The 25,852-nt window shown below is 37.8% G+C and overlaps 1 protein-coding gene across 2 annotated transcripts in view; it reads right to left on the minus strand.

Moving 5' to 3' along the window:
* Positions 1-3,409: 3,409 nt before the first annotated feature.
* Positions 3,410-25,852, minus strand: part of BVES (blood vessel epicardial substance) — a 32,184-nt gene continuing 9,741 nt past the window's right edge. Inside the window, exons 5-8 of one of the 2 annotated variants that reach the window (XM_016126184.2) lie at positions 25,589-25,697; positions 19,526-19,693; positions 18,435-18,576; positions 3,410-5,988 (exon numbers count right to left, since the gene is read on the minus strand). In XM_016126184.2, the coding sequence (XP_015981670.2) occupies positions 5,864-5,988; positions 18,435-18,576; positions 19,526-19,693; positions 25,589-25,697 (544 nt within the window). In that variant the 3' untranslated portion in view covers positions 3,410-5,863. The remainder of the gene's footprint in view (positions 5,989-18,434; positions 18,577-19,525; positions 19,694-25,588; positions 25,698-25,852) is intronic. The other variant, XM_016126182.2, reaches the window with a different exon arrangement.

Genomic DNA, 25,852 nt, shown 5'->3' on the forward strand with positions numbered 1-25,852 from the left:
ATGGCTGAGCGCAGGGGGAGGAGTTACTGGACATGGAAGAGCCTGGTAGCCCTGCTAAAAATGTGGGCTTTTCTCTGCAGGTAAGATGTCCCCTCAGAAGGTTTTCATCTCTGTTTGACATTTTTCAGATTAACAGTACCACAAAGGTTGACTGGAAGAGCCAAGGCTAGAGGTAGAGAAACAAGTTGGGTTCTGTTGCAGAAACCAGGGAGAATCACAGAGATCAGAAGTGGAGGCACATAGAGAATGACGATATTTATCGTTTTATTTTAAAATAATAATAATAAAAAACTCATTACATGTTATTGTAAAGGACATTATTTTTTAAATAGCTATTTTACAAAACTAAAAAAATATAGAATGAAGAGTAGCATTGTTTTACACTTTTTACACATCTTTTAAAAGTTTGGCTTAACAGAGCTGGATTCTCTCACATCTGCTTCTGCATTGTTTTGACTAAAGTTTAGGAGGAAAATCTGACCTCACACAGATATGTAGTTGAAAAAAAAAGGCTTATTCTAATAGACTTTAGAGATAATTGTGGATATTCCCGATACTACAACAAAACTCAACAAGTGATAGTTTCTTCATGGTTATTTGCAATATGAAATCTGAAAACATACCAATGACTCTTTTCTGCTTACAGTGGTCTAGCTTGCACTTGGAATGGATCTTATACCCATACAGTTTTGCAACTTTGTGCATTAGTTATTTAGAAAATACTGGCAGTGAGTTATACAGATAACCAAATGTTAATATATTTCAAAATAAAAGTAAAGTCACATTCATTCATTACATACACATACGCAAAAACACCCCTTATCAGAAAAATCTGTATGTATTGGGAAGCTATCAAGTTCACAGTGTCATCTTCAACTTAGAAATCTATATCTTCAGCCTAGAACCCCTTCGCTGAGTTCCACAGTTATTTATCTGACTGCCTACTTGACACCTCTCCACTATCCCAAAGGCTCCTCAAACTCAGCATGGAGAAGGTATACTCAGTCTTCCCACTCAAACCTGGTCCTCTGCCATATTCCTAGCTAGGCACTGACCGGTAGTAACTGGGGGCAGAGATCTTTGACATGCTTCTCTCCTTCACCAGCACATTGCTCCCACAAATCCATAGCCAAGTCCTGTCAATTTTACCATTTGGTGGACTATAAACGCATCTGTCCACAGAAAACACCCAAGTGGACATAGGTGAACAATCTAAGACCTCACAGCACAGGCTTAGGTTAGGAGAAACTGCCCCAGAGCTGGCTTTGCAAGAAGTTCAAGCTCAGAACTTGGACTTCAGACTTAGGTGACATGGTTTATTGAGCGACAGAATTAATTCCTTTTGTGGTAGTATAAGATGTTCCTTCCATTTGGGTCTAGCCTTACTTCTGATTGAAGTAAGTTTATGTGGTGCCAAGGACCTGCTACTAAGAGCTAAGGGATGGGCTCTCCATTTCCCATTTCAAGGACCAGGATAGATGAAGGAAGAAATGTAGGTTTTTCCAAGAACAGAAAGATCGGTCCTTCATGCCCACCACAGAATAGACCCAGGGGAGACTTTTGGCCCCCTTCATGTGACTCCGTGTGTTGTTGAACCTTATGAAACTAGAAAAGAATGTTAAAATAAGGTGGATTACAAAGTTAAGATCTATATCACCACAGTGAAATTCTGAAGGCTTCTCAATAGCCACTTCCAGTCAACGTTGTGTATACTGCTTCGTAGCTTTCCCTCTCCATGGCCAAAGGAAACCAAGATGGCAGGCCTTTGGAGATAAGTGGAGCTGACCCAAGTGCACCCCTTCTGCAGGTCTGCTCAGACTACCTAAACCAGAGCAATTCCCATAACCTCTGAGGTTAATTGAACCAATCCTAGCTTTTAGGCACGGAGTTAGAGCAAACAACTGCAGCAGGTCCTCAAATAACATCGCCTTGTTATAATGTTGATCAAATGTGTAGGAATTTAACTCCCATTTATGTCAATCAGACTTTGGTAAAATTGGTTTCATCATGCCATTTCTCTTGAAGTCACAGAACGTACTGACAACGTTAAGTGAAGACTCACTGTATATGTAAAAGGAATGAAATACAAAATACGCATATTTTCTAAGTAAGAAATTTATTTGATTAAATGGCAATATATGAATATATTTTAAACTATAAGGCTCTATTCAGGCAAAATGTAAATATATCAAAAAGTAAATTTTATCTATGCAGATGGTACCTAAAAACAGAAAGAATAAGTTTCCTATAAATAATGTGCCTGTATAAAGCATTCATAAAACCCTTAAGTACTTTAAAACTAGGTTTCAGCTATAACATAAAAAAAAGTAAATAGTACTTAAAGGCAGGTTTCTTAAATGGCACTTACAATATATCGTTCTACACAAGGTACTTTCAGTTTCTGTGACAATCAAAGCATGGCAACCTGTGAGAAAACGTATCGCATGAACAGAACTAAAGCCATACTGATGCCCCAAACTCAAGCTCCCTACACTGTATCCTATCCTTTCAAGTCCTCTGGAATTTGGATTGAGTAGGTGGGAATTTCTAGTCACTTTAGTTGGGGATAATTAGAAAAAGATTGGGGAACCAGGGATGGAAACAGGGAAGGGGAAACTGAGGCATGGCAAGGTTAGAGGTTTCCATAGAGCAGCTTTAGAAAGAACCAAGGAAATGGAAATGGATGAAAAAGAAATTACAGTGACTGCTTGGAGCCATTCCCAAGGGTCTGCAAGGAGGAGAGCACCGGGCCCCAAAGGTCGGGACTGACCTGCACGCCCCAGTGCTCAGCCAGGTGCCACCACACGCTAGCATGAAAATCTTCAATGGAGGGCAGAGTCATTACCTAGGGGCACCAGGGACAAGGCAGTGTGCAGGTTACACTAACTTTCCCCAAAGGTTTTTCCAGAATCCAAGTGACTCTGTTTGGAAGCCGTGGTAGGGCCTCAAAGGCCGGAATCAGCAGCTGCGAGTTGCAAAACTGGACATGTTTCAGACACGTGGAAGGAGAAGCAGACAGGAAGAAGGTGACGTCTCCCAGTGCTCACACTGCTGGCGGCAAAGCACGAAGGTGTCCAATGATTAAAGTGATCGAGCCATGGGGAGATACAGAAAAGATCCCAGAAAGCAAAGGATAATAACTATAAAATAATTATATAGCACCCATTATTACCAATTTAAGATATACATATAAACATCATTGAGGATCTATCTAGTGTCTGTGCTATTATTCTATAAATATAAATATTTATGAGGGCTTTCAAAATATTTCATATGATACATATATTGGTATAAATGTTCCACTCCAGATTCATACCACAGACTTGATGTGACATTTAAACATAGATTTTGGGTTATTTATAGAATAATTTTTGCAGACCATTTTCTGAACCTTGATCACATAGTTAAATGAATGCCAAAAAACATTTAATTGGTGACTTTGTCAGCAAACATGTTTTTTTTTTTGTCTGTTTATTTATGCCTTATACAAAGATATACTCATTCAGTTGTATAAATTAATTTAAAATCATCCAGGGGAGAGTCTAAACTTAAAACTCTTGTTTTCTTATCTGCTTCTTTCCTATCGAGTCTATGTGGGAGGGCTACTCAATGGCTTGTGGCTCTTTTTCTCTGAGTCTCATTGTCTTCTTTAGAGATCTTATTTAAAAATAGTTTCATGTTTCCCATTCAGGCTAAGTGACTCTTTTAAGAATCCTAATCTTGAGATTATAATCTTCTTATCAATGACACTGATGCATATGCATGCACACACATACCCTCATATTTTAATAAAAGCAGTAATGACTTTGTATCATTAATTTTAGTAGTGTGCTTTTTAAAATGGTTATTCCCAGCGCTACAGAAAATAACCTTCAAACACATCTGGGTTGATCATTAGAGATGACCTTCTCCACTGTCTGAAGTCGACAAAGTGAGACAAACCTGAAGATGGATCAGGGTAGGGAAATCCCAAGGTTCTGTGCCCCCACAGAACATTAAAAATGTGGCCTCAGCAGAATATGAAATTACTTTCTGCTTAGGGAAGGAGGTAATATCTAAGTACTACACAGAGTGATTTTGTAAATTATTCTTATGCATGTGTAAACTAAATGGTCTACATGACCTTATTCCAATAGCTAAAGAAAAGCAGTATTAACATTGCCTTATAGTTATACATGGGCTCTCAGACACAGAAAGCAATAGTTAAACCTACTACATCTTTATAATCTCAAAGCCAAGGCTAAGTCATTCAACTTTGCATCATTTCCCAAAAATAAATTTCTAATGCAGCATACTGAAAAGACCGCTCCAGCAGCAAAATGAAATCAGCTTCTCTACTGTAATGTTAATAAGCCAACATATGATAAAGATGTTAGAAGCTGGATTCCCAGTTTGTGGAAAATTTCTCAGTGAGTTATCTAGCACGTAAACTTAACTCAAGTGAAATTACTAAAATAATTAATTTTAAAAAAGATTCAGGAAATTGAGGTGACCTTAGAGTAGCTTATTTACCTTCCCTAATGGATATCACCTTGGCCAGAGATGTTGCTTTTGGCTCAGCACACCTGAAAATATTTTCATTTGGAAGTTTTCTAAGCTATTTAATGTAACAGGGGATGGACTCAAGGTTGGTTCTAGAGGATGAAACAAAATAACCATCAGTGGGTATGATGTAGCACAGCTGATCAATGGGCTTCACCTAACTCAGTGCCACAGTTCACACTGACCAGATTGACTGATGATTTAAGCAAATGTCTCATTTCCCACCAGCTGTCTACCACTGTTTCCTAAAACATGACTCTAGAACAAAGGAGAGATCTGGGATCAAGGCTCCCACAGCGATCTGGGTTGGGTGTCCTTGGAGGGCCTGTGGAACCGTCTACCCCCCACAGCTGTGTTCACATTCACAGCTCTGACACTGATCTTAAAGGGACATCTATGGCTCTGGGGGAACAATCTGAACCTTAAGAATAGTGACCAAAGCATGAAGCTGCTCTGTCAGTCGCAGCATTCTGTGACACTTGCTTGGCCGCTTGACCCTCCTATCTTCCCTACCGCAAGGAAAGTATTTCCCACACAAGAATGTGTGGGACAAGATGTCTCCAAACTACAGGTAAGTGAATTCAGCTGAAGGCCGACACTGAGCTCAGAACTGCTTCCCTCTGTTATCGTTCCAGGTTTAGGTTTCAGACTGGTTTATAAATAGCATAATATAAGGGCAATGTGAGGAAAGTCAGGTGAGTTTTTTTCATTATCAAGCTATTTACACCACGCCCAAATAAGTAAGGCGATCAAGTAGAGTAATGTGTCTGGCCCGGGAGAGAAACGAACACCAGTCAAATCACATTTTCCTTTAAAATTTTCCACCCAAGAACTAGACTGAGCAAAGCCTGAGATTCCCTGCTTTTTAATGTTACTTCAACTTTGAATTCAAAATAATTGTTATCTGTTAAAACTATCAAATGGACAGCGCCATTGCCATGTAGAGAAAAAACTGTCTGTAAGGAAGATGAACCACAACTTGGAAAAATAAGTAAAAAGGCATTTGCATTGACATAACGCTAAGACTTCTTAAAGTTAAAATGATAGTGTATCTAGATAATACTGTGAAAATAAATACCTCAAAATAGAACTAGGTGTAGTCAGAAGGCTCAGTAAAACAACTACTTTAAAAGCTGGCTAATAAGAAGGAACGCTAAAATAACCTTCCTATTTTTTTAAGCTTCCTCACATTCTGGTCCTCAGACTGTACCAGTCTGGACGTTCTAAAGTAGAATAATCTAAAAGCAGTGAAAAAGTGCTGGTATTTTTCAGGATCTCTTCAAGACAATTTTCATCTTGGTAACTGGACTCTTCTCTGTGATCAAGGCAACTGACGGACTTTAAATGTTTTTGGAGACATGGGTTCAAAGACCTCGTCATCATCTTCCACCCCTTCTTCTATTGGTTTCATCTTGGCAGAGGCTCGCTGGTGTGGGGATGACACATCTGTCAAAGACACAGAAAGGAAAACCACTTAAGATACATCCTGTCCTGATGCTGGCATGATGCATCAATCATAAACTCCAACTGGAAAATAAAACTTCCTGGGAGCTACAGTATTTCTGGGGAAATGCCACTGCCGACAGCCACATCGTCCAACATAGAAAGACCCTAATTATGGACTCTGGTATAGCTTATGCGTTTGTCGAACATACATGGAAATTGCCCACTTTCAAACCTTGATAGTTAATTAAAATACTGAGTTCCTTGAAAGACAACTACTAACATATAATGAAGAAAATAAACCTGTATTAAAATGGCCCAAGAACATAATTCTGTCACAGAGCACAGCAAGGCAGAATCCTCCTAGGCAAGTTCTTTTTATCCTTTTTCAGACAGGTGATATCAAACATACCAAACACGACCTCCAATTTGCATGTCTACTCAAATGGCAATGAACACTATCTCTGTGACCTTGGGCAAGTTACTTCACTTCTCTGTGCCTTGATTTCCCTCTCTGTAAAACAGGAATAATAATAATAATAATAATAATAATAATAATAATAATACCATCTACTTCATATGGCTGTTAGGAGGAATAAATGTCTAATATTTGTAAAGTTTTCATTTAGATCAGTGTGTGGGGTATAATAAACACTTTGTAAATGGCTGTAAGTCAATAAAATGAGTGTATTAATATGAGCTTTGGAGGGCAATGGGGCAGAAAAAGTTGAAAGCCATATGATTTCACTTACATGCGGGATATAAAATTGAAAGTGACAAACACGACAAACAGAGACTCATGGGCACGGACTATGGATTCGTGGTTACCACAGGGAATGGTGGTAGATAGGAGTAAAAGGGGTCAAATATTTGGTGACGAAAAGAAATCTAACTTTGGGTGGTGAATACACAATGCAATATATATGCGACATACTGTTGAATTGTACACTTGAAACTTATTCGACTTTATTAATCGATGTCACTCCCAATAACTTTTTATTAAAAATAAATAAATAAATAAGCACTTAAAAAGAAAACGTTAAAATTCATCATTGTTCACAGGGATGGCAAATAAAGGAAATGGAACTAGTGCTCAAATAGGGGTTTGTGTTTCTCAATCTAAACTGCCCGGAGAATAGCACTATTACCTTTTTTTTTTTTTTTTAAACAATAGCCATGGTTTCCATCACTTCTAGCCTCAAGTTATGATCAAGTCTCATGAAATATTAACTTAAGATGAGTATTTGTAATCAGATAAAACCCTCAGAACAAACAAGACGGCATGTCTAAGAGCGTTAAAGCAAATCGATAATGTAGAGCATTCAGACATAATTGTATAACACATAACAGAAACACATCAAGTTTATTTTGACTGGAGAAGTGGGACTAATTGATCCCTAGTTTTTAAGCCCATCTATCAGCCAGGGGTGACATTCTACAGTATCCTGAGGCTGCTCTCCACACTGGAGCCAAAACGTTATCTGGCCTCTGACTACCTCACTAATCACTGCATTTTTCCATTGAAAGAGAATTAAAAGAGAACCCAAAACAATTTGAAATGACCTAGTGAAAACTTTCCAAGAACTTTCAGTTTCTCTGTGAAAGAACTTATTCTGTCCCTGCTATATTTGCTTGGGAAAGGAAGAGCTATGGTGGTTACTATATAACATTAAAAGATAGTAAGGCAAGAGCCATCGCAGTCCTGGGATGACCTCAGGGGTCTCCAGGCTGGGCCTCCTTCCCATCTAGTGCAAGCGCTCGTAGACTCAGTTTCCCAAATCCAACCTACCCTTTCCCTCCTTCTCTTGCTTTTGTCTCCACCTGAAATAGTCTCTCCACCCCTATCCCTACCCATGAAATTCCTAGTCATTCCTCAAAGTGGAGTTCAAACCCCACCTCCTCCATTTGTCATCTTTCCTAATTCCTCCTGTGAGGAGATTCGATTTTCCTCTAACCTATAACCTATAGTACTAATACTTCTGTATCATATCATGGTGACAAGTACTTGCATCTCTCTCTTATTGGAAAACAAGTATATTGAGGGCTGTAACTACAGCCTCCTCTCTCCTGCAGCCTCTCAGAAGTGCCCCATACATGGCCAGGTCCCTAATAATTACTTACTACATGAAAAAAAATCCCTCCTCTGAAACTCTGCACGGAGCCTTCAGAAAGCTGATCCTGAGGATGTGGGAAAGACACATGGCCATCACATTTAATCTCTGACGGGTCAAGCCCCCACCCTATCGGTGGGGCAGCCCCAGCATACAAGTGCAGGCCGGTCTTGGATTACAGTAAGCCCTCTCTATAAAAAAGGAACTGTTAACACTATATTCTATGTCATATCCTGAGGGAAATCACTTCACATAACTAATTCGACAGCGTTCACAGCAAAGTGTTCCGTCTCCTCAAGTAATTGTCCATAAAGTTTGTCAATGCCATCACCTGCTATGAAGTTTTAATCCAATCAACAAAAAAAGAATCTCCAAGTGACTGCAAAGGGCTGGGTTAAATGTTGGGAAAGTAAAAATGGACATAGTCTCTGGCTGTATCTTATTTTATTTATCAGGTACTCAACATGCTTTTTTTTACAGTAACCTCATCCATACAATCATTTCTACTTTATACTCAGAAGCTAAAGCAAAGACAACCTGGACAACCTGTGAAAGCAAACAGTGGAAGAACTGCTATGGATGAATGCCTTTCTCACCAGGGAGTGAACGAACCACTTTGAAACATATTCTCACATGATAAATCAGGTAGCCCTAACAGCCTGGCAAGACTGCATTTTTCTGCTAAACTTCTCTTCCCATGGAGAACACTAGATTCACTTTCATTTCAGTCTTTGTGGCAGGGTTAGAACCCATGACTCCCCTAGGTCCCAGTTCCCCCAACAGCAGTGCCTGTGGCTCTTCCCCTACCCCCGCAGATGCATCGGAAGACAGCAGGAACTCAACCTGACCTGTGACGACTGGAAGTTACCCAGGACCAGTCGGCTGCCTGACCCCTCATTAGTAATCACAGTCGTAGAGTGCCCACACTTCAGTTAGTCTGGGTCTCCTGTACCACTGAGGGCCAAGTATGACATTGACCTAGGGCTACCTGGAAAGCTGCCTCTGTCAAGGCAGGAAGAAAGGCAGGCTTCCAAGAGCAAGGAGCTTACCTGGCCCTAGACCCTGTGTTCTCCAGCCTCAGCAGGAGACTTGCTGGTTCAGTAAAGACTCGGAGGCCATCACTACACTGCTAGAAGTCATTATTTTGCCCACTAATAAATCCAAACCCAATTTGGAGTGTGCAGAAAAAAAGAGACAGAGACAGAATAGGAATATTCTGCTTCATGGGAACTATACATTTCACAGGTTGAACATAAAAAAAATTCTTTCTACAAGTTTGCCTGGTTCTTCATTAACTTTATGCACTAATGCATCATCAGAAATTTTCCCAGAAGGCTCAGTATCTTACCTAGATGTGAGAGTGTGAGGAGAGGGAAAGAAATCGAGCTTATCTCTAGTTAAGTGCTTTTCAAATTACTTTTAAACTTCAAGGACTTTATTATGAGGTTCATGACTTCTGTATATTTTACTTTTCATTTATTTCAAATTCAGAAAAGCAAGTATTTCCATTTCCATTAATTTTCCAGAAAACTGATTTTTATCCTTCTTCTATTAAAATCACTTTACAGTTGACAGAAATGGTTAACTATATCTTATAATCAAAAAGAGGTAATTAGCATTATATTTTGCTATTTAGCTATAACCACCTTCCAATTGGCTTGGGCTGCCAATTAACAGAGTTTACCACAAAAGTCTGTAAAACAAATAGTCTCAGACCGAACTGCAATCCAGACTTATCTGGTGTGAAATCGTTAAACTGTTATGTCAAAAGTTACTGCTGCTTGGAAGATGTTTCATATTATACCAGCTAAGAAAATATCTTCTGTCCAAAAGACTTACAGGTCCCTCCCTTGGACACCAACGCACCGAGAAGGCACAGCCGGCCGGGCAGAATTGCTGTGAGCTGTACCCCACATTCCCAATGTGTTCCGGTGAGAAAGAGAACTGTAGCACCAGGCAGCAACTCGTAGGGTAAGAAAGAAAAACGCAAACTCAAAAACATGGTCTAGAGCAAATGTAGAAGAATGAGACTTAGAAAAGAGCCCCGAAGCCAACAGTGGACACCTCCACTAGCGCCAGAGTGTGGGGGGTGACGACACCGTGGACACCCCACACCCACAGGAGGATTCGGGTCCGGGAAGCAGCTTTTCCTCAGCAGATCTGTTCAGGCAGCGGCCAGTGCTGGATCCTAGTTGAAGGGGACAGGACCTTGGTAGTAAGACCCACTGGTCACCCTCGAGGGTCCTTTGCAAAATGTGAGCTGGCCGTGGGCCTCCGTGGAGGATGGGCTCCGGCTCTCCCCCCCAGGCCTTTTTCTGTCTTCCTAAAGTCCCGAAGAACCAAGGAAGTCTTTTTATACACAGACCAGAGAGAGCTCATATGACAACCAAAGTTCTGGTATTGCACAGTAAAAAATTAGGTAAGAGAAATTACCTTTGACAGAATTCTGTTCTTATAGACCTTATTTCTAGTTCAGTGTGCTTCTCATTATGAGGGCCCAAGAGCCTCTCCTAGCAAATCAATGTAAACAGACATATCTGTTGTTCTTAAATCCAGAGTGAAGGTCACTATGTTCCAGAGAATAAATAACATCGAGCTTGATCTTTAGATAAATGTAGTACCATGATATGAAGTTTGTCAAGTGACTTTTCTCTTTGCTCAGAAACACTTACTAAAAAGGAACTGCACTTTTGAAAATTATCCAATATAATGTGAGAGGTTTTTTTTCCATCTTCTCTGTTAACTTTGATGACATTTTCGTCATTCCTTTCAAGGTTTTCTTATTTTTATTATGTTTAACCATCTGGCCAACTGTTTTAGCAAGAAATTAAAACCTTACAGGGGGTTAGAATTTTAATTAGATTATAAAATATTTGATGAATGGGGATGGAGAAGGATTTAATGGCTTCTTTGCCAGAAAGGATTATCATCCCTTTTCCTGTCTTTGACTACTTACATAATAATATTTTTTTTAATCAAAGAATCTGAGTTTGGATTGAAGCTAAAGGGTAGGTATGGCCTTTGTACTCCATTTCCCTCACAGGGACTCAGCATCAGCAGCTAGGGACTCAAGCAAAGAAATGTACACATTAGGGCAAATGAGGAGGTTGGAAGAAGTTAGTGGCTCCCACGAAGGGATTTTCTCTGGCCTGAGAAGTCATCCACAGGCCAATTCCTGACTCCTCATATGGGTGGTTAGGGCCCTGAGCTGCACGGCAACAAGTGTGAGTCCTGTAGCCTCTTCCAGACCCAGAGATGAAGCTCTAGAGCTGCAGAGACAGCGGACAAATTGAGGAGAACAGGGAAGGCAGCTCTAGGATGATAGCTGTGCAACAGACCAAGAAAATTACCAGTCTAGGGTGAGGAAGGAGGATGGGAGACCGTGAGAACGGTCTCTGAGAGAAAGGGAACACAAAATCGATGAACTGATTGAGTGACGATGTAAGACAAAAAAAAAATGCAAAGATAAGGGAAAAGAAAGGTATCTAGAGATACCCATAAAAAAACAGAAAAACAGTATGAAAAGGCATGATTCAAATATGAAACAATTACTCAGAGATTTTAAAAAGAAATGAAAGGAATTTCATCTAAAGGAATGAATAAGAAGCTGGATGATACTGGGGATATAGTGAATATTATGGTTCCAACAAGCAAGGCAATAAAAAAAGTTGGAGGAAAAAAGGAGGGTCAAATAAACTGTAGCATGATTTTTATGTTGCGTACAAAAGCAGAATCCATTTGTATCTGATATTAGGAACAGTCTCCTTGAGTACAACAGGAATCATGACATTGAAACCGGAAAGAAAGAAATGTTAGTCCCAGCCCACTATTTGTGCTGAATAAATAAAGCATAATAGTGTCAGCATTGTTTATTTGCTTTAAACTTTGCAAAACGACTTCCAGACAATGCAAGGAAGACTTAACTGCAGTTACTAAAGAGGACAAAGTATTTAATACCACTGAACTGTATTTAAAAATGGTTAAGATGGTAAATTTTCTTATGTGTATGTTATCACAATAAAAAAAAAAAACGGAAAAAAAGAAGAGAGAACAAAATGTATGTGCTATCAACCTTGATTTGTTTAAAAGTTAAAAAGGAGACCCACAGTAGTTTGAAGGTAGACAGGGGGAAAGACTAAGAAAGGGTAGTGATGCTAAAGTCCTTTAAAAATGCTTCAGAGAAAAAAAGAAATGGAGGTACAGTATGTTATTTAACATAACAAAGGTAAACAATGAAAGAATAAAAACTAGTGATGTCACCATACTGAGCAGAAGGGGCGTGAGAAGTTAAAAGTGAGCTAAGAGGATGGAAGGTTAGTAGACATAGGTTTATTGGCTAAAGCAATAAATAACAGCATATTACTTAGCATTTTTGGACAAAAATTGTTCCACTGTGATTGCTCCTAGAGAGCAATTAGGTTGGAGGAGAATCAATTCTTTTCATTGAAAGATTTTTTTTTTCATTGTTTGGACTTGATCATTTTTAAACTTTTTGATTAAAAAAATTAAAATGTGTAACTGTATAAAATCCCTTTAAAGTCATTTGGCAGATGAGAATATGGTGCGTGAGGCTAGAGATCACTAATGCATCAGTGAGGGCAGGCATTCTGGGGACAGAGAGCACAGGCCCCACTGGCTGGGGGATAAAGACCCAGAGGAGATTAAATGCCATATTCTGAAACCCTAAAAGGGGAGAGGGCAGCACTTACCTCAGTGGATGGTTGTGAACACTGATTAAATGAGAACTTGCATGAAGTGGTCAGCGTGTGTCTGCTGCTACATCAGTGGTGCAACATCCCCAAACAAGTTTACACCCACATGTGGATGCGGATGTTTGAAAGGGAAAAAGCAAAGCAAGAACTTGGAAGTAATTCAACACTTCTTTGGTTTAGGCTAGCTGAGTGGCCTCGACCAAGTTATTAAACCTCCCTAAGTTGGACTCTATTGACCTATAAAGCGTGAGTACTGCTTTTCATGAGTCATGCTGGTGGGTCTGAGAACTGCTCATGGGCTCTACATCCTTATTCTTGCTGCCTGATCACATCCCCTCTCCACCTCGCCGTAGAGCTCATGTCAAGTTTCTTTATAAGTCTATAGTTGTTCACAGGAAGAAGGAAACAAATTGAGTTGAGTAGATTATTTTACAAAACCAGCCTCAAAACTAAGAATGCTGATTGGCTTTTTTGTATATTTCCAGGTAAATAAGTAGATAAGAGAGCTACAAGAGGCTCATTGTCAGATACATTGTTAGCGATTGCCAACAAGAATACTAACCAGATATAAGCTAACTGGCCTTACAGTATATTTGTGCGACTAGGTCATATAAAATTAATAGATTGTCCAGAGTGCCATCCTGACATTAATAACAAAAAATACTTGAAAATATTTTGTCAGTAAGAATCTCTCCAAATATTTCATAGTGTCTTAAAAAATCATAACTTCATTATAATTTCTGAAAACATAGATGTTTAAACTAACAAAATCTTTTAAAGATGACTGTATTGCCTACTTTGCCTCAGTTGATTTTAAAAAATTAACCAACCAATCAACCAGTTATTTAACTCCAATTAACAAAAATGAGGTTGCCATGACAATGGCTGTGTTTAGCACCATTTATCAGTGATGGAACTGTAAAGTACAATCAATCTGTGTGTGTGTGCGCGCGCACGTGCATGTGTCTTTACACACTACGTGTTGGGAGCTAAACCTTATAAGGAAGAGAAGATAACAATGAGATGACAAGGCACCCTGATAAGCACCTTGGTCCAGGAGCGGAGAGAGGAAAGCTTATATCCATATGAGGGCCTTACATTCTCACACGTCCTGAACATCTTGTCCGTTTTTGTTCTCCTGTCACACAATACCACTTCCAACCATGAAACTCAAGTAAATGAAGCAAGCAAAATTAGTTAAATTAATTGATTATGAGCTACTGAATAAACAGACAGGAACCACTGTTTTCTCAGGCTATCTTGCTACTTCATCTTTTAATAATTTGATGTGGAATACAGAATCTTTGTTGTAAAAAGTAGGGATCTTCCTCTGGATTTCAATCATGTGACATAAAAACAGAGCACAACATTTAGAAATAGAACCAGCAAAAATTTCATTGAAATAGTTCACTTTGTTTCTCTTTACCTTTTTCTGACCAGCAAAAATTTCATTGAAATAGTTCACTTTGTTTCTCTTTACCTTTTTCTGAACTGCATTTCTGTTCAACTGAACATACTCTGTACAACATTATAAAATATGTTTGTGGCATTATATCCCATACTGGTCAAGATCTTTAAAATAGCGCCTTCACCAGATCTACCTAGCTACCTACCAATAGACAGGAAATACAAGAAGCATCTTAATTACCACCAGGAAGATGCAATCAACAAAAATCCAGAATGTAGGGAATTCTACAGACTTAAAAGTGCAGTGCAGAGACCAGCCACATTAGCATTACCTGGGTATCTATTTAACAGGTGGACTCTCAGGCCCCACCCCAGTGTGCATCAGAATCTTTAATAAGATTGCCAACTGATTTATATGCACATTCGTGTTTAAGAACCTGTGTTCTACAAGACAAACAAAACAAAACTGCAGAAACATACATGGAGGGGCAGAGAAAGGGAGCCCAGAGATTAAAAGACTTTGAAGATGTGTCAACCAAACCAATGGGTATGTGCTGATCCTCATTTGAAAAATAATTATGAAAAGCGTTCACGCACATTTTAATCTTTAAATCTATTTCTATATTTGAGTTAATGACTAGATAGACTAATGTACATTGTTTTTTTTTAAGTTGTTTAGTTAGGAAAATATATCAAATTTTTAGTGAGTAGCATTGCTCGTAATTCTGTAAGTACATATGAGGGAAAAGCTAACCAAAAACTAAATGACTGGAGAATTTTAAATGATCCTACATAGAACCCTTATACAAAGAGTAAAGCAAAATTTCATTGAAATGTAAATTAACCAGTCTATAGAGATCTATTTGCAGCACTGCTTGGTCACAATGAAGAATTGCGGGGTTGCAGGCTTATCCAATGAAGTCGCCCAGAGGGGAAGGAAGTGACTTTGGGAAAGCTACTGCCTTTTCACTGAGTGCAGGTGGACTCATCTGCAAAGGGGTGAATAATAGCACCAGCTAAGCCTCGCTGGCAGAGTTATTAGGTTCAAATGCAAGAATGGATGTGAAAGTGACCTGTAAACTATAAAGCACTAGTCAAATGTTATACTCATTTTTTTCTTTTCTTTTCAAAACACAGAGACAACATGGCATTACAGCATGGGCTTTGGAATCAGACGGGATACCTAGGTTTGTATTCCAGCACTTCCCCCTGTGGAGATGAAACAAGTGAATAAGCATCTCGTACGTCCAATTTCCTCATGTAAAATGAAATAACACTCACTGTGAGAGATTGTGTCATTGTAAAAATACTTGTTTTCCCTCCCTCATTAGGTCCCTTCCTGTGTAGCCCCTGCAGGAAGATTAAAGATCCGTTCACTAAGGGCAGTTCTGGCCAAGTGACTTCCCTGGTCCAGGGAACATGAGTGGAAGTGGCTCGTGCCATTTCTAAATGGGAGCTCTAAGAGCCATTGCATGATTCTGCCACCACTCTCTTCCCTCCGCCATGAGACACAGTGACCCAATCAGTGGCTGCTCCTTTGGCGTCCCAGAGTGAGCTGAACACAGGGGCTGTCTGTTAGTGCTGCATCATCTAGCCTAAGCTAATATACCCCTCCTGTGTGGGATTACAGGGAATATTAAGTGTGATTGTATATCAAGAGTACCTGAGAAAATAAGAGCTGCTACTGTCAGTTAATGTCTGTTCCCTTCTCATCATTAGCATTCATGAAGCTTATACCACTGCTGAGAACAGCTGCCAGGCTGTTCCATTTGCACATCAGAACTCGGAATAATAGGAGCTTAGTCACTAGTTTTAGAGACCTAACATTTACTAAGATGTGCCACATGCTCAAAATGTGGTAAATTTTATTTCAGTCTCATAGTCCTAAGAGATTGGTTTTATATTCTCTGTTTCATAAGGAATGTAATATGTAATATGAAAAAGTTGGTGGCATATTGATGGGTCTGGCCAAAGAAAACAAAAACAGTCTGCAGTAGTTTTGAGCTGAGACCTAAGTAAGAGAAAGAACTAACCAGGTTTTAATGAGTTACATGCTAGAGTAAATTAAATAATTCATGATTAGTGTTAACGTTGTGCTCACGTCCTAAGGTCTTTCATTGAACTTCAGGAGTGAAGCCAAGAGACACAGAATGAGGACTCATCAAAAAGAAGTACGTACATGGATTTGTTGTGTAATTCACACACATACACACTCAAAAATGTGCACACATATGTAGCTAGACGCACCTGTATCAATATGTAAGATCTTACATAATAAACCTGAGGCTAAATAATTAAACAGCTTAAGTAGGTGGTACACATTTTAGTACGGCAAAAGTACAACCAGACAAGAGAACAAGGAAACGAGAAGTAAAAAGGCGACTCTGCACTCAAGGGGAACGCACTTCTTTACAAATACTGAGGTCTGAATTACTCATGCACGGATTAGTGTTTGGATTAAACTCATGATTCACTATAAAGAAGAGAGGGGGAAACCGACTAGAAGTTGTGACCAGATCCAGGCCTATGCTGAAATATGAAGCTCATGTCAGATTAGAAAGGTCATTTGACTTACTCCAAGTCACATAGCTAGTAATTATTACAGCAAGAATCGAGGTCTGTATGCACACCATGTGTAATCAATCCACTGAACACCTGGAAATATAGGTTTCTGAAGGCAAGTACAGTACAAACATTAATCTTAAAAACATGCTTTAATTCTATTTAAACAACATACTCTACATAAGCTTTTGTTTCCCTAAAATGTTTTTTTTTTTACCCTGGACTATTTAGATTATACAATAAAACACTATAGAAAAACAAAACTGATTTTAAGACAACAAATGTTCATACTATATATATACTGCTTGGTCTCTGTGCTTCCTAAGCAATATTGTAGAATTAAAAAAAAAAAAAAAAGTAAGAACTACAAAAACAACCCATGCTGTAGAAAAAATAATTCGCATAAAGTATTTTACTGCAATTCCTTTTCTGCTGACCTTTCTTAGTACAGTAATCACTCTATATGTAATTAAGATGGGTCTATCTGAAAGGCTTACTGACCACCAAACTGCTTCAACAAGGCAGGTGATACATTTGATATGCGAGTAGACTTCATAGTTTGCTCAACCTCAGTGACTTTCAAAAAGTTACTCTGGAATAAAATACAGCCATTTCTAATTTCTTACTTGTCCTTCTTCTGAAATCTCCTTCAGGTAAGATCTTACATAGTAAGTTAATTAGTTAAATTAACTTATTAGGTACACAAAGCATTTCTATGCCTAGACTTTGCTTTGGAGGCTTATTATCCCTATTATGTGCCCTTGTCAATTCCTGCCTCTCCTGACTATGCAATAATTAAAATCCTTAACCCAATTTATCTAAGACATCCAAAGTTGCAAGATCATTTACATAAATATTTAAGATTGTTGAATGTAGAACTGTATTTAGTTAGAAGTTGCTCTGGATTAATATACAATTGGAAATATTAATAGTTTTTAGTCTTTGTGATAGGAGAATTTATCTGTCTTTTTGATATTTTACAGGAATTTGTTCAAAGTTCTTATACTATCATTCTTGGAATAATTCTTAAAATAATTTTAAGCAATGAATTCTTAAGATAATTTAGTTTTTCTCATTTTACTCATAATCGTCAATATCTGTGTCATCACTGTTACTTAAACGGTTTTAAAACAATCTTACCTATGGAAGGATCTTGGAAAACTTGCCTCTGGGTGGGTGTACAAATAACTCACAGGAGTGTTAGGTGGTCATCTTCAGGAATATTCTATTATCAGATCACCTGCTAACTCTCAGGACTCACAGTGGAGAACCAGCCAGCATTAAGACATCCCACAGTTGCTTTCTACCCTTTTCAACACATTGCTGAGTCTACACTTAAACTAGAACTAAAATCATGAAATCGACAAAGCTGAATGTGTAGCAGGACTCTTTCACATTATTCCAGTGAACCAGGACCTAAGAAAAGCATGTGGCAAAACAAGGGAACAATTTCTGAAATAGAAATAAGAGTTCTAAAGTTGGATTTTAGCTGATGTGCAATATGGAAAACAAAGCTGGAAATCATTACTTTTATTGATACTTTCATGTTGTCAAATAGTTACTTGCAAAGTTATTTTTCTGATTGAAGTTGTCATTTGTCTATTTCCAGTGACATCCATCAGAATCACGAAGTATTATCAGTTTTGGGATAACTTACGAAGAGAGGACATGCTAGAGGTGCCCCGAAGAAACTGGTGTAAGCCGTCTTCGCTGTCACTGGAGCTGGCTATACTGTTCCTCATTTCCAGCATGGAAATCTGCGTGCAAAGGCTGAGCTGGTGTTCCAACTTTTTGGCCTTCTACAAAACAAAGTTTTAAGATTTCTGACACCTATGGGACTTAAGATCATATATTCCCTGGCAGCAGCATTTACTTTTCTTTGAAATAAAAGACTACCTGGCATATAGTAAGTGCCCGATAAATGTTAGCTATGATTTCTATTCTATTATATTACTACAAATATATGATATAAAGTTAACATACTCAATAGCCTATTTATTAATCTGTAAATTAATAAACACCAACCTAATTTGACAAACAACCCAGACAAGATGGCCTTAAGTGTCCACACACCTATATTCAGTAGTCCCTGGAAAACAGTACTTATCACAGAAACAATGTTTTACAAGTTCTCTTCTGTGATTATTTTAATTTCCTTCTAAGCAAATGTGGGGAAATGAAGATCGAATTGCAAATTTTTGAAGACCTATGCAACTCTGAAATTCCTAACTGAATTGATACAGGCTTCCATTCCATACCTCTCTCATCACGTATGGGCTTTCTAGGAGTGAGCTTGATCAGGAGGATGCACAAGAAAAACTGGCGGATACCAGGGTTAAAATGCCATCTTCTTGCTTGCTGGGGTCTGTCGGCGTTTCTCAGTTTGCAGCCACAGCACTGCCTTCCTTGGCCTATTCCACATCCCCCAATTCCCTCCCAATCACTTACCATCTTCTTTAGATTGCTTAGAAGACCCTTTATGAAGAGGATAGCATCTCATTACCACAAATGGAAGTCCCTGACATTTAGAGACATCTCACTAGGTAACAGCAAATATAATAATAACAAAATATTTCCTCATTCTTGAGAACTGATTCTTGGAAGGGTCTCTAAATTACAAACATCCCCACTTCACTTAAAATATGACTAATTAATGAGAATTCAGGAAAATATATATTGCATAAAGTGATTTATATTTCACTATACGTATTTATTTAATGAAATAAACATACTCAGAAAAACACTTACTTTGTCATTTAAGGTGGGATCATTCAATGAGTAGAGCTTATTTGTAATATCTTTTCCTATAAGATACCTAAATATTTCATATAGAAAAGGTTCTGACTCCAGAAAGTAAGTTAATCTTTCTCTTGACCAGCATAAAAATTTGCAGTTATCATCTGCAACGATGGTGACCTGCCAAAGAAACAAACATAGAAAGAAAAAAGTGCATCTATGTATACAAATTATGACTACAGTAACTTGGGGGAAGGGTAGAATAACTTAGTGGATATTATTATAGCAATGATTTGTCATATTTGTTAAAATAAAATTCATACACGCAAACTTCAAAATTATGTATCAAATTGTTTAAAACCAAGCAATCTGCAGACTAGATAAGAGCAAACTCTCGCCTAGTTCTTGTTCTGTTTTGTGAGGTCTGGTGACAGAAAAATGGTCACTGTGTCAGTAGCACTGCCATAGTGTATTAGGCTGATGTTCCAATTGGACATATAATTTAAGGCTAAATATTTCTTTATACCCCAATGATTATAACAGAGCTTAAATAATATAGCTTCAAGCAAAAGAAGTAAAGTAAGATTTGTGAGGCAAGTTATAGGTGAAAGACCTTCTACCCAGCCAACTCTACAAACACACACTAGAGAATGAGAAAATGAACTCATGTGAGTTGGTTTTATGGCCCATGCTGTCACTAATGAATAAGGCTAGTGAGGTTCTTCCTATGGATCTTCTGTTATAGGTATTTCTTGAGTGTCACCTTTTAAAATTAGCTCCAATGTAGTCCACTGAGGACTGATGCACAGAGATCCTGCAAATAGCTCAGAATTGGGAAACCATTGTAATTATACTACACAGAGCTCAAGTATTCTTTAAATAAATCCCTTCCTCAGAGTGAGGGGCCATGCCCTCACAGCTCAGTGTCAGGAAGCCCTTCTGTCCCCACCCCTACCCCCCGGTCCCCATCAATTACTACTTCTTCTCTGAACTTCACATGGCACTCGCATCACTGAATACTGACACATGTTTCTCCTAAGCACTCTGACAGGAGGGGTTGTGCATCCTCATGTCTGAATGTCTGTCTTCCAACACAGAGTGGTGCTCAATGTGTATTTATTGTATGAAGGAATTAACAAATGAACACAAATACAGTTGAAGGCAAAACGCATTTTTATATCTCAACATTAAACCCAATGCCTATCCAGGTAGATTAATAAAGATTTGTTAAATCGACATGATGTCATATCGGGGCTCACAGAAAATACTTCCAAAGGAGCTCTTTTCCCCTTGTTAGTCAAAAAATTAAATATATTTCAGATGAAAAGGGGATATTTTATGTCGACTAAGAGAGACTATGCAAAACCTAGCTTCTCTCTTTATGTCAACAGCTGAAATTTCATCTTTAGTAAATTAGAGAGTTTTGGCCACTTTAAAAAGTGGATCAATATTCCTAGAAATAAAAGTTTGCAATTATTTATTATATTAAAAATAGAAATCTCCAAAACCAAACACATTTGGATTTAAGAAACGTATTGGCATTTCAATGACTCCATAAAACACTAAATTCCATTCATTCTTTTAACATACACTATTATGCACATCCTTAATGCCAGATACTATTCAAAACGCTGAGGTTACAACTGTGAATAAGAACATCGACATCCTTGCCCTGTGATGTTTACCTTCTAGTGGAGGAAGCTGATAATAAATAAATAAATATGATACCTCAAGTGGCAATAAGTATTCTTGACAAATACAGAAGAAAATGGCAGGGAATGACTAGGGAATGACAGCTGCACATAATACCACTCATTTTATATATGTATTGTATTTTTAAACATTTAAGATGCTTTTACACCTATCATATAAATGGATACTCAAAACTACCTTTAAGATAAGACAGATGACATTCTTCCCTATCTTTTAGATGCCAAATGAGAAGCACCAAAAAACTTAATCACAAGCACATGTTAACTAGTGGCGGCAGGAGCACTTTCGACTCCCATCCCAGATATATTTTCCCACCAGGACAAATCCTACCCAATGTGTCCAATATTCTTCAAGATGATCCTATAGAAAGAAATCTGGCCAAGTGACCACAAAGTTGGCTCACAGTCCATCAAGAGTCTCTCATACAAAAAACAGCTGAACATGTCATGAAACCTACATTCTAGTGGAGGAAGCTAATAAAAAGTAAAGACATGATAAAAAAAAAAAAAAAAGGATTTATAGAAGCATAAAGTCAAGCAACTCCTCAGAAGTTCCCATAAACAGTAAGAGATGGGTAAGTAAACACAAGGCAACTGAGTACTATTTAGGAGTGATTAGAAAGCACCCAGTACTCACAGAGCCCAGTCGTGCACCCGAGCTCTGAAAAAAGGGTTTGGAGAATTGAAGTCCCTTCATTTTGCAAAGATGTCATACAAGACTTTGGAAAATATAACATGTATAATGGGATAATGAGTTTTAAAAAGAGCTGGAAATCATCTTGAAGAAGAAGAAATTATATCTCGGTGACAGATGAGGCATTTAATGTCTTTCCAACCATTGTAATAACCTCATTTCCACAAAGACAGTGATACTTATAATACAACACCACAGTCTGCTTAGCAAATCATTTCTTACTTATACTTGAAAAATACTTTAAACATGTTTAAATTATTACTAACTTTAAACTTAACAGTATTCAAATAATAAACTATACCTGCAGTATGTATGAGTAACTTACAAGTCCCTCAGAGTAGACATTTAGTTGGAAGTGGGTAGTTAGCATATTGACTGAGGTCATTTTACTTGATAGCTAATGCTTCATTCCTGCTAAATAGTTTTATTTAATAATTTCCTGTCACAGCAGTCAAGTAAAACATATTTTTAATGAGGAATTTTTATAAATCAATATAGGAATATTTAAAGCTTCTGTTAAATAAATTTGCTTCTTATCAGGGTACCTCAACAGTGCCATACTTGAGTTCTTATGAAGAACTTTACTGAAGGAATGAAAGCAAACAGGGCAATGGAGACATAAAATAATTTCTTTCAGGTAGAGTTAGACTAAGCACTTTTAACTGGCTTTGCTGTGATTACCTCAAGGTTCTGGATCGGCCCCTCACTTTAGATTCCAAACCAATTCCACACCCTCAGTATCGGGAAGACAATATACAATAACAAGGATGTCTGAGGGAACTGTTGAATGTGCTAGAATTGGAAAGAGCAGTCTGACCATCCAGAGGGGAGACTTTATTTTCTTCATCTATTGTACAACATTTCACATACCAGGAACATGAAAATTGTCTTAGAAGTGGTCTATTCAACTAATTCCTATCGAGCTCTCGTAAGCATTGAAATACAGCAGTCCAAACTGATGGATTAAATTGGTTTGCAGCTTTCCCAAAAGATTCACTTAATACTAAGACAAGGTTTTATTTAAATACCAGTTAAAACTTAGTGTTCACTTATTTCACAATAGCTTGGACATCTGCCTCCAAGACATTTTTCTTCCTTTAAAGTCAATAAGCTTTGATTTTTTGGCTTCAGAGCATAAGACATGCTATTGATTATGGGAAGGCAACAGCAGGAGATAGAATGCAAAAGAAAAACATGTAAATGCAAAAGCTCACTAGATTTAAAACAACTGCACAAAGAAGAAGAAATCAAACACAAAAGATGACTTCCATCTTTTGTAATAATGATACTCAAGATTCTATCAATAGTTTTAAGTAGCAACTCTGGTGTATAAGTACTAAATGACTGTAAGCAGCTAGGGAGCAGCTATAAGTTTGGAATCTGTTTTCTCAGCTCTAGCACTGTGTCTATCATTATAATTACCTCATGTATCTGAACAATTTTAGCTGTGCAATCTCAAGGGACAGTTGTTGAGTCCACTTGCCTTTCTTTTCTTCTTTCACCCCATTGTATAATTCATTAGTACCCCGACCAAAGAATAAATTGAGAGAAAGAAAAACTCAAAGGAAGTAGCTCCTTGTTAGAATTCTTGCAACTGTTCAGAATTAAAGAAAAATCAAATTAGCTGGTAAAAAGCAAGCAGCTGGAGCAGTTTGACCCCTGACAATTTTAATTGTCCTCCGCCATGGGCACAGGTAGTAAGCCCCCCTGGAAACATGTGACAGTTTTTTATTTGGTAACTTGCTTCTGAAAGAGGCAAGATACTCCTACAGATTGGTGCAACAGCCAATTTTATTCTCGAGTAACTGTCAATGGGAACATTTTGTAAACAATCAAAACACAATCTCCCCCAAGAGCTCACTCTGATGGAGTCTGCAGCAATTGTACAGGATACCGGTTTGATGATGCTAGAGAAATTGCTACCTACTGACCAATTAGGAAGTGCCAGACCAGGCTCTATGCTGAGGAAGGCTGACTGGTGTTTGGAAAAGCTGAATAAATATCCTTCACTCAGCTATGTATGGTACTACTTCAACTTTGGTCATGTTTTTGGAAACTTTACAGCAATTATCAAGAACATTTCTCAATTACCAAACCCCAATTCCCAGTCCCCAAGAAGAAAGAGAACTGTAACTAGTGGTAGGAATTCCTTTTTTGTTAACCTAATTATAAATGTAATATAATTTGAAGTCCAGTGGAAAAGATAGTACATGTTATATCTCTGGCTTCTCAGAAGCCACTTGCTTCTGGAAACGAAAGAGGTTCAGTTTCCACCCACTCTCCAAATCCTAGCCTCTTCAGGATCATATGAGACTGGCTAGTGCATAAAAAAGCACTTGCTACTATGCACAGAGAAATGGATGTGACATGATAAAAGTCAGGCTTTGAGAAAAGAAATTGTAAGGTCAGAAGAAATAAGGACAGAGGAAAGAAGTGCCTCTGTACTAGTTTGTAGATGGTGATGATCAAAGATACAATAAGAACATAAATCTCAGTGCACAACTAACCCCCACAAACACAAGGTGAGAGTGTAAATGAGAGGAGCCCAAATACAGCATTCACTTTCTCCTTCTGTATCTTAAGCTCAGCCAGCCTGGGAAAAGCATTGCACACAGTTAGTGAACTTATCTGAGACCTTATAGGAAGTGTACATTACTATACTAAGTTGTGTGGTTATTCAGGCCAGTTACTCAGGCAGGGTGGGAGCAGGGCAGAGCTGAAACCCTGCAAATAAGCTAAACTAGATGCCTGTAACTTGCCCCTTTTATCTCCATGCAGCATCTCAAATTGTATAGCATTTCAAAATGAGACTCAGAAATAAGATTTGTTATCAAGAAACACTATTTCTTTACTGCTATTTATCTAGAGGCTGAGATTAAAGGTTACTTTCCTACCAATAATGAAGGGAAGAAAATAGGAGAGCTATTGTGGAGTATTTTTTAAGATACAAAAAGAATCACGCTCAGTAGTCCATGCTCAAATTGTATTAACTATGAAAAACTTCATTCTTGGCCCTCAAATATATTCATTAAATATAAGAGAATATAGTGATTTGATTTTTCACATGAATTAACAAAGTAAGTTCTCTAGGACAAAGCCAGTTTTCTGTTTTTCCACAATAAAAGAAACCAATTATATGTTTTAGGAACACTGGTTATCTATTACTGACATTTTCATTTATTCTCATAAAAGCATTAGATGTTATCTATGGAAAAATTGTAAAAATTCAAATAAGTAAAAAGGAAGAAAACAGAAAAGCAATCAAACTCACAAACCAGAAATAATTACATTAACATCAAGCCAAATTAGGATGTATCTTTCTAGACTTCTTTCCGTATACATATATGCACTAATTTAAGTTTTACAAAAATGGGATCATACTATATACACTGCATGGTAACCTCTTTTTTAAAAATAAATCATGGCCACTTTTCTATTAATATCCTTTGGATTTTAATAAGACATAAACAAGTTTCGATCATGCCAGATTTTAAAAGTTCTCATCATCACAAAAAAGAGTTATAACTATGTATGGTGATGGATGTTAACTAGATCTATTAGGGTAATCATTTTGCAATATATACAATTATTAGTTCATTGTGATGGTCTGAAATTAATAGAATATTATATGTCAATTATACCTCAGTTAAAAAACATGCCAAAACATACCTGGAATTTTTCACCTTTGTGCATCTGAGTTGATCTAAATTCAGGAGAATCTATAAAGGCACAGGGGTAAATGTTATGCAGAAAATGTCCTCGATAGGAGACCTTCATTCTGATAACAGAAATTAATGTTAATAAATGCATAATATTTCACAAATAATATAACAATCCTTAGAAATCTCAATGATGTTCTGGGTTTACATTTTGTACTAAAGTTTTAAAGAGTCCATAGATGATGCATATAATTAAAAGCACTTCTGGAAGACA

The sequence above is a fragment of the Rousettus aegyptiacus genome, unplaced genomic scaffold, assembly GCF_014176215.1.
Source record: "Rousettus aegyptiacus isolate mRouAeg1 unplaced genomic scaffold, mRouAeg1.p scaffold_m13_p_1, whole genome shotgun sequence".
Lineage (NCBI taxonomy): Eukaryota > Metazoa > Chordata > Mammalia > Chiroptera > Pteropodidae > Rousettus > Rousettus aegyptiacus.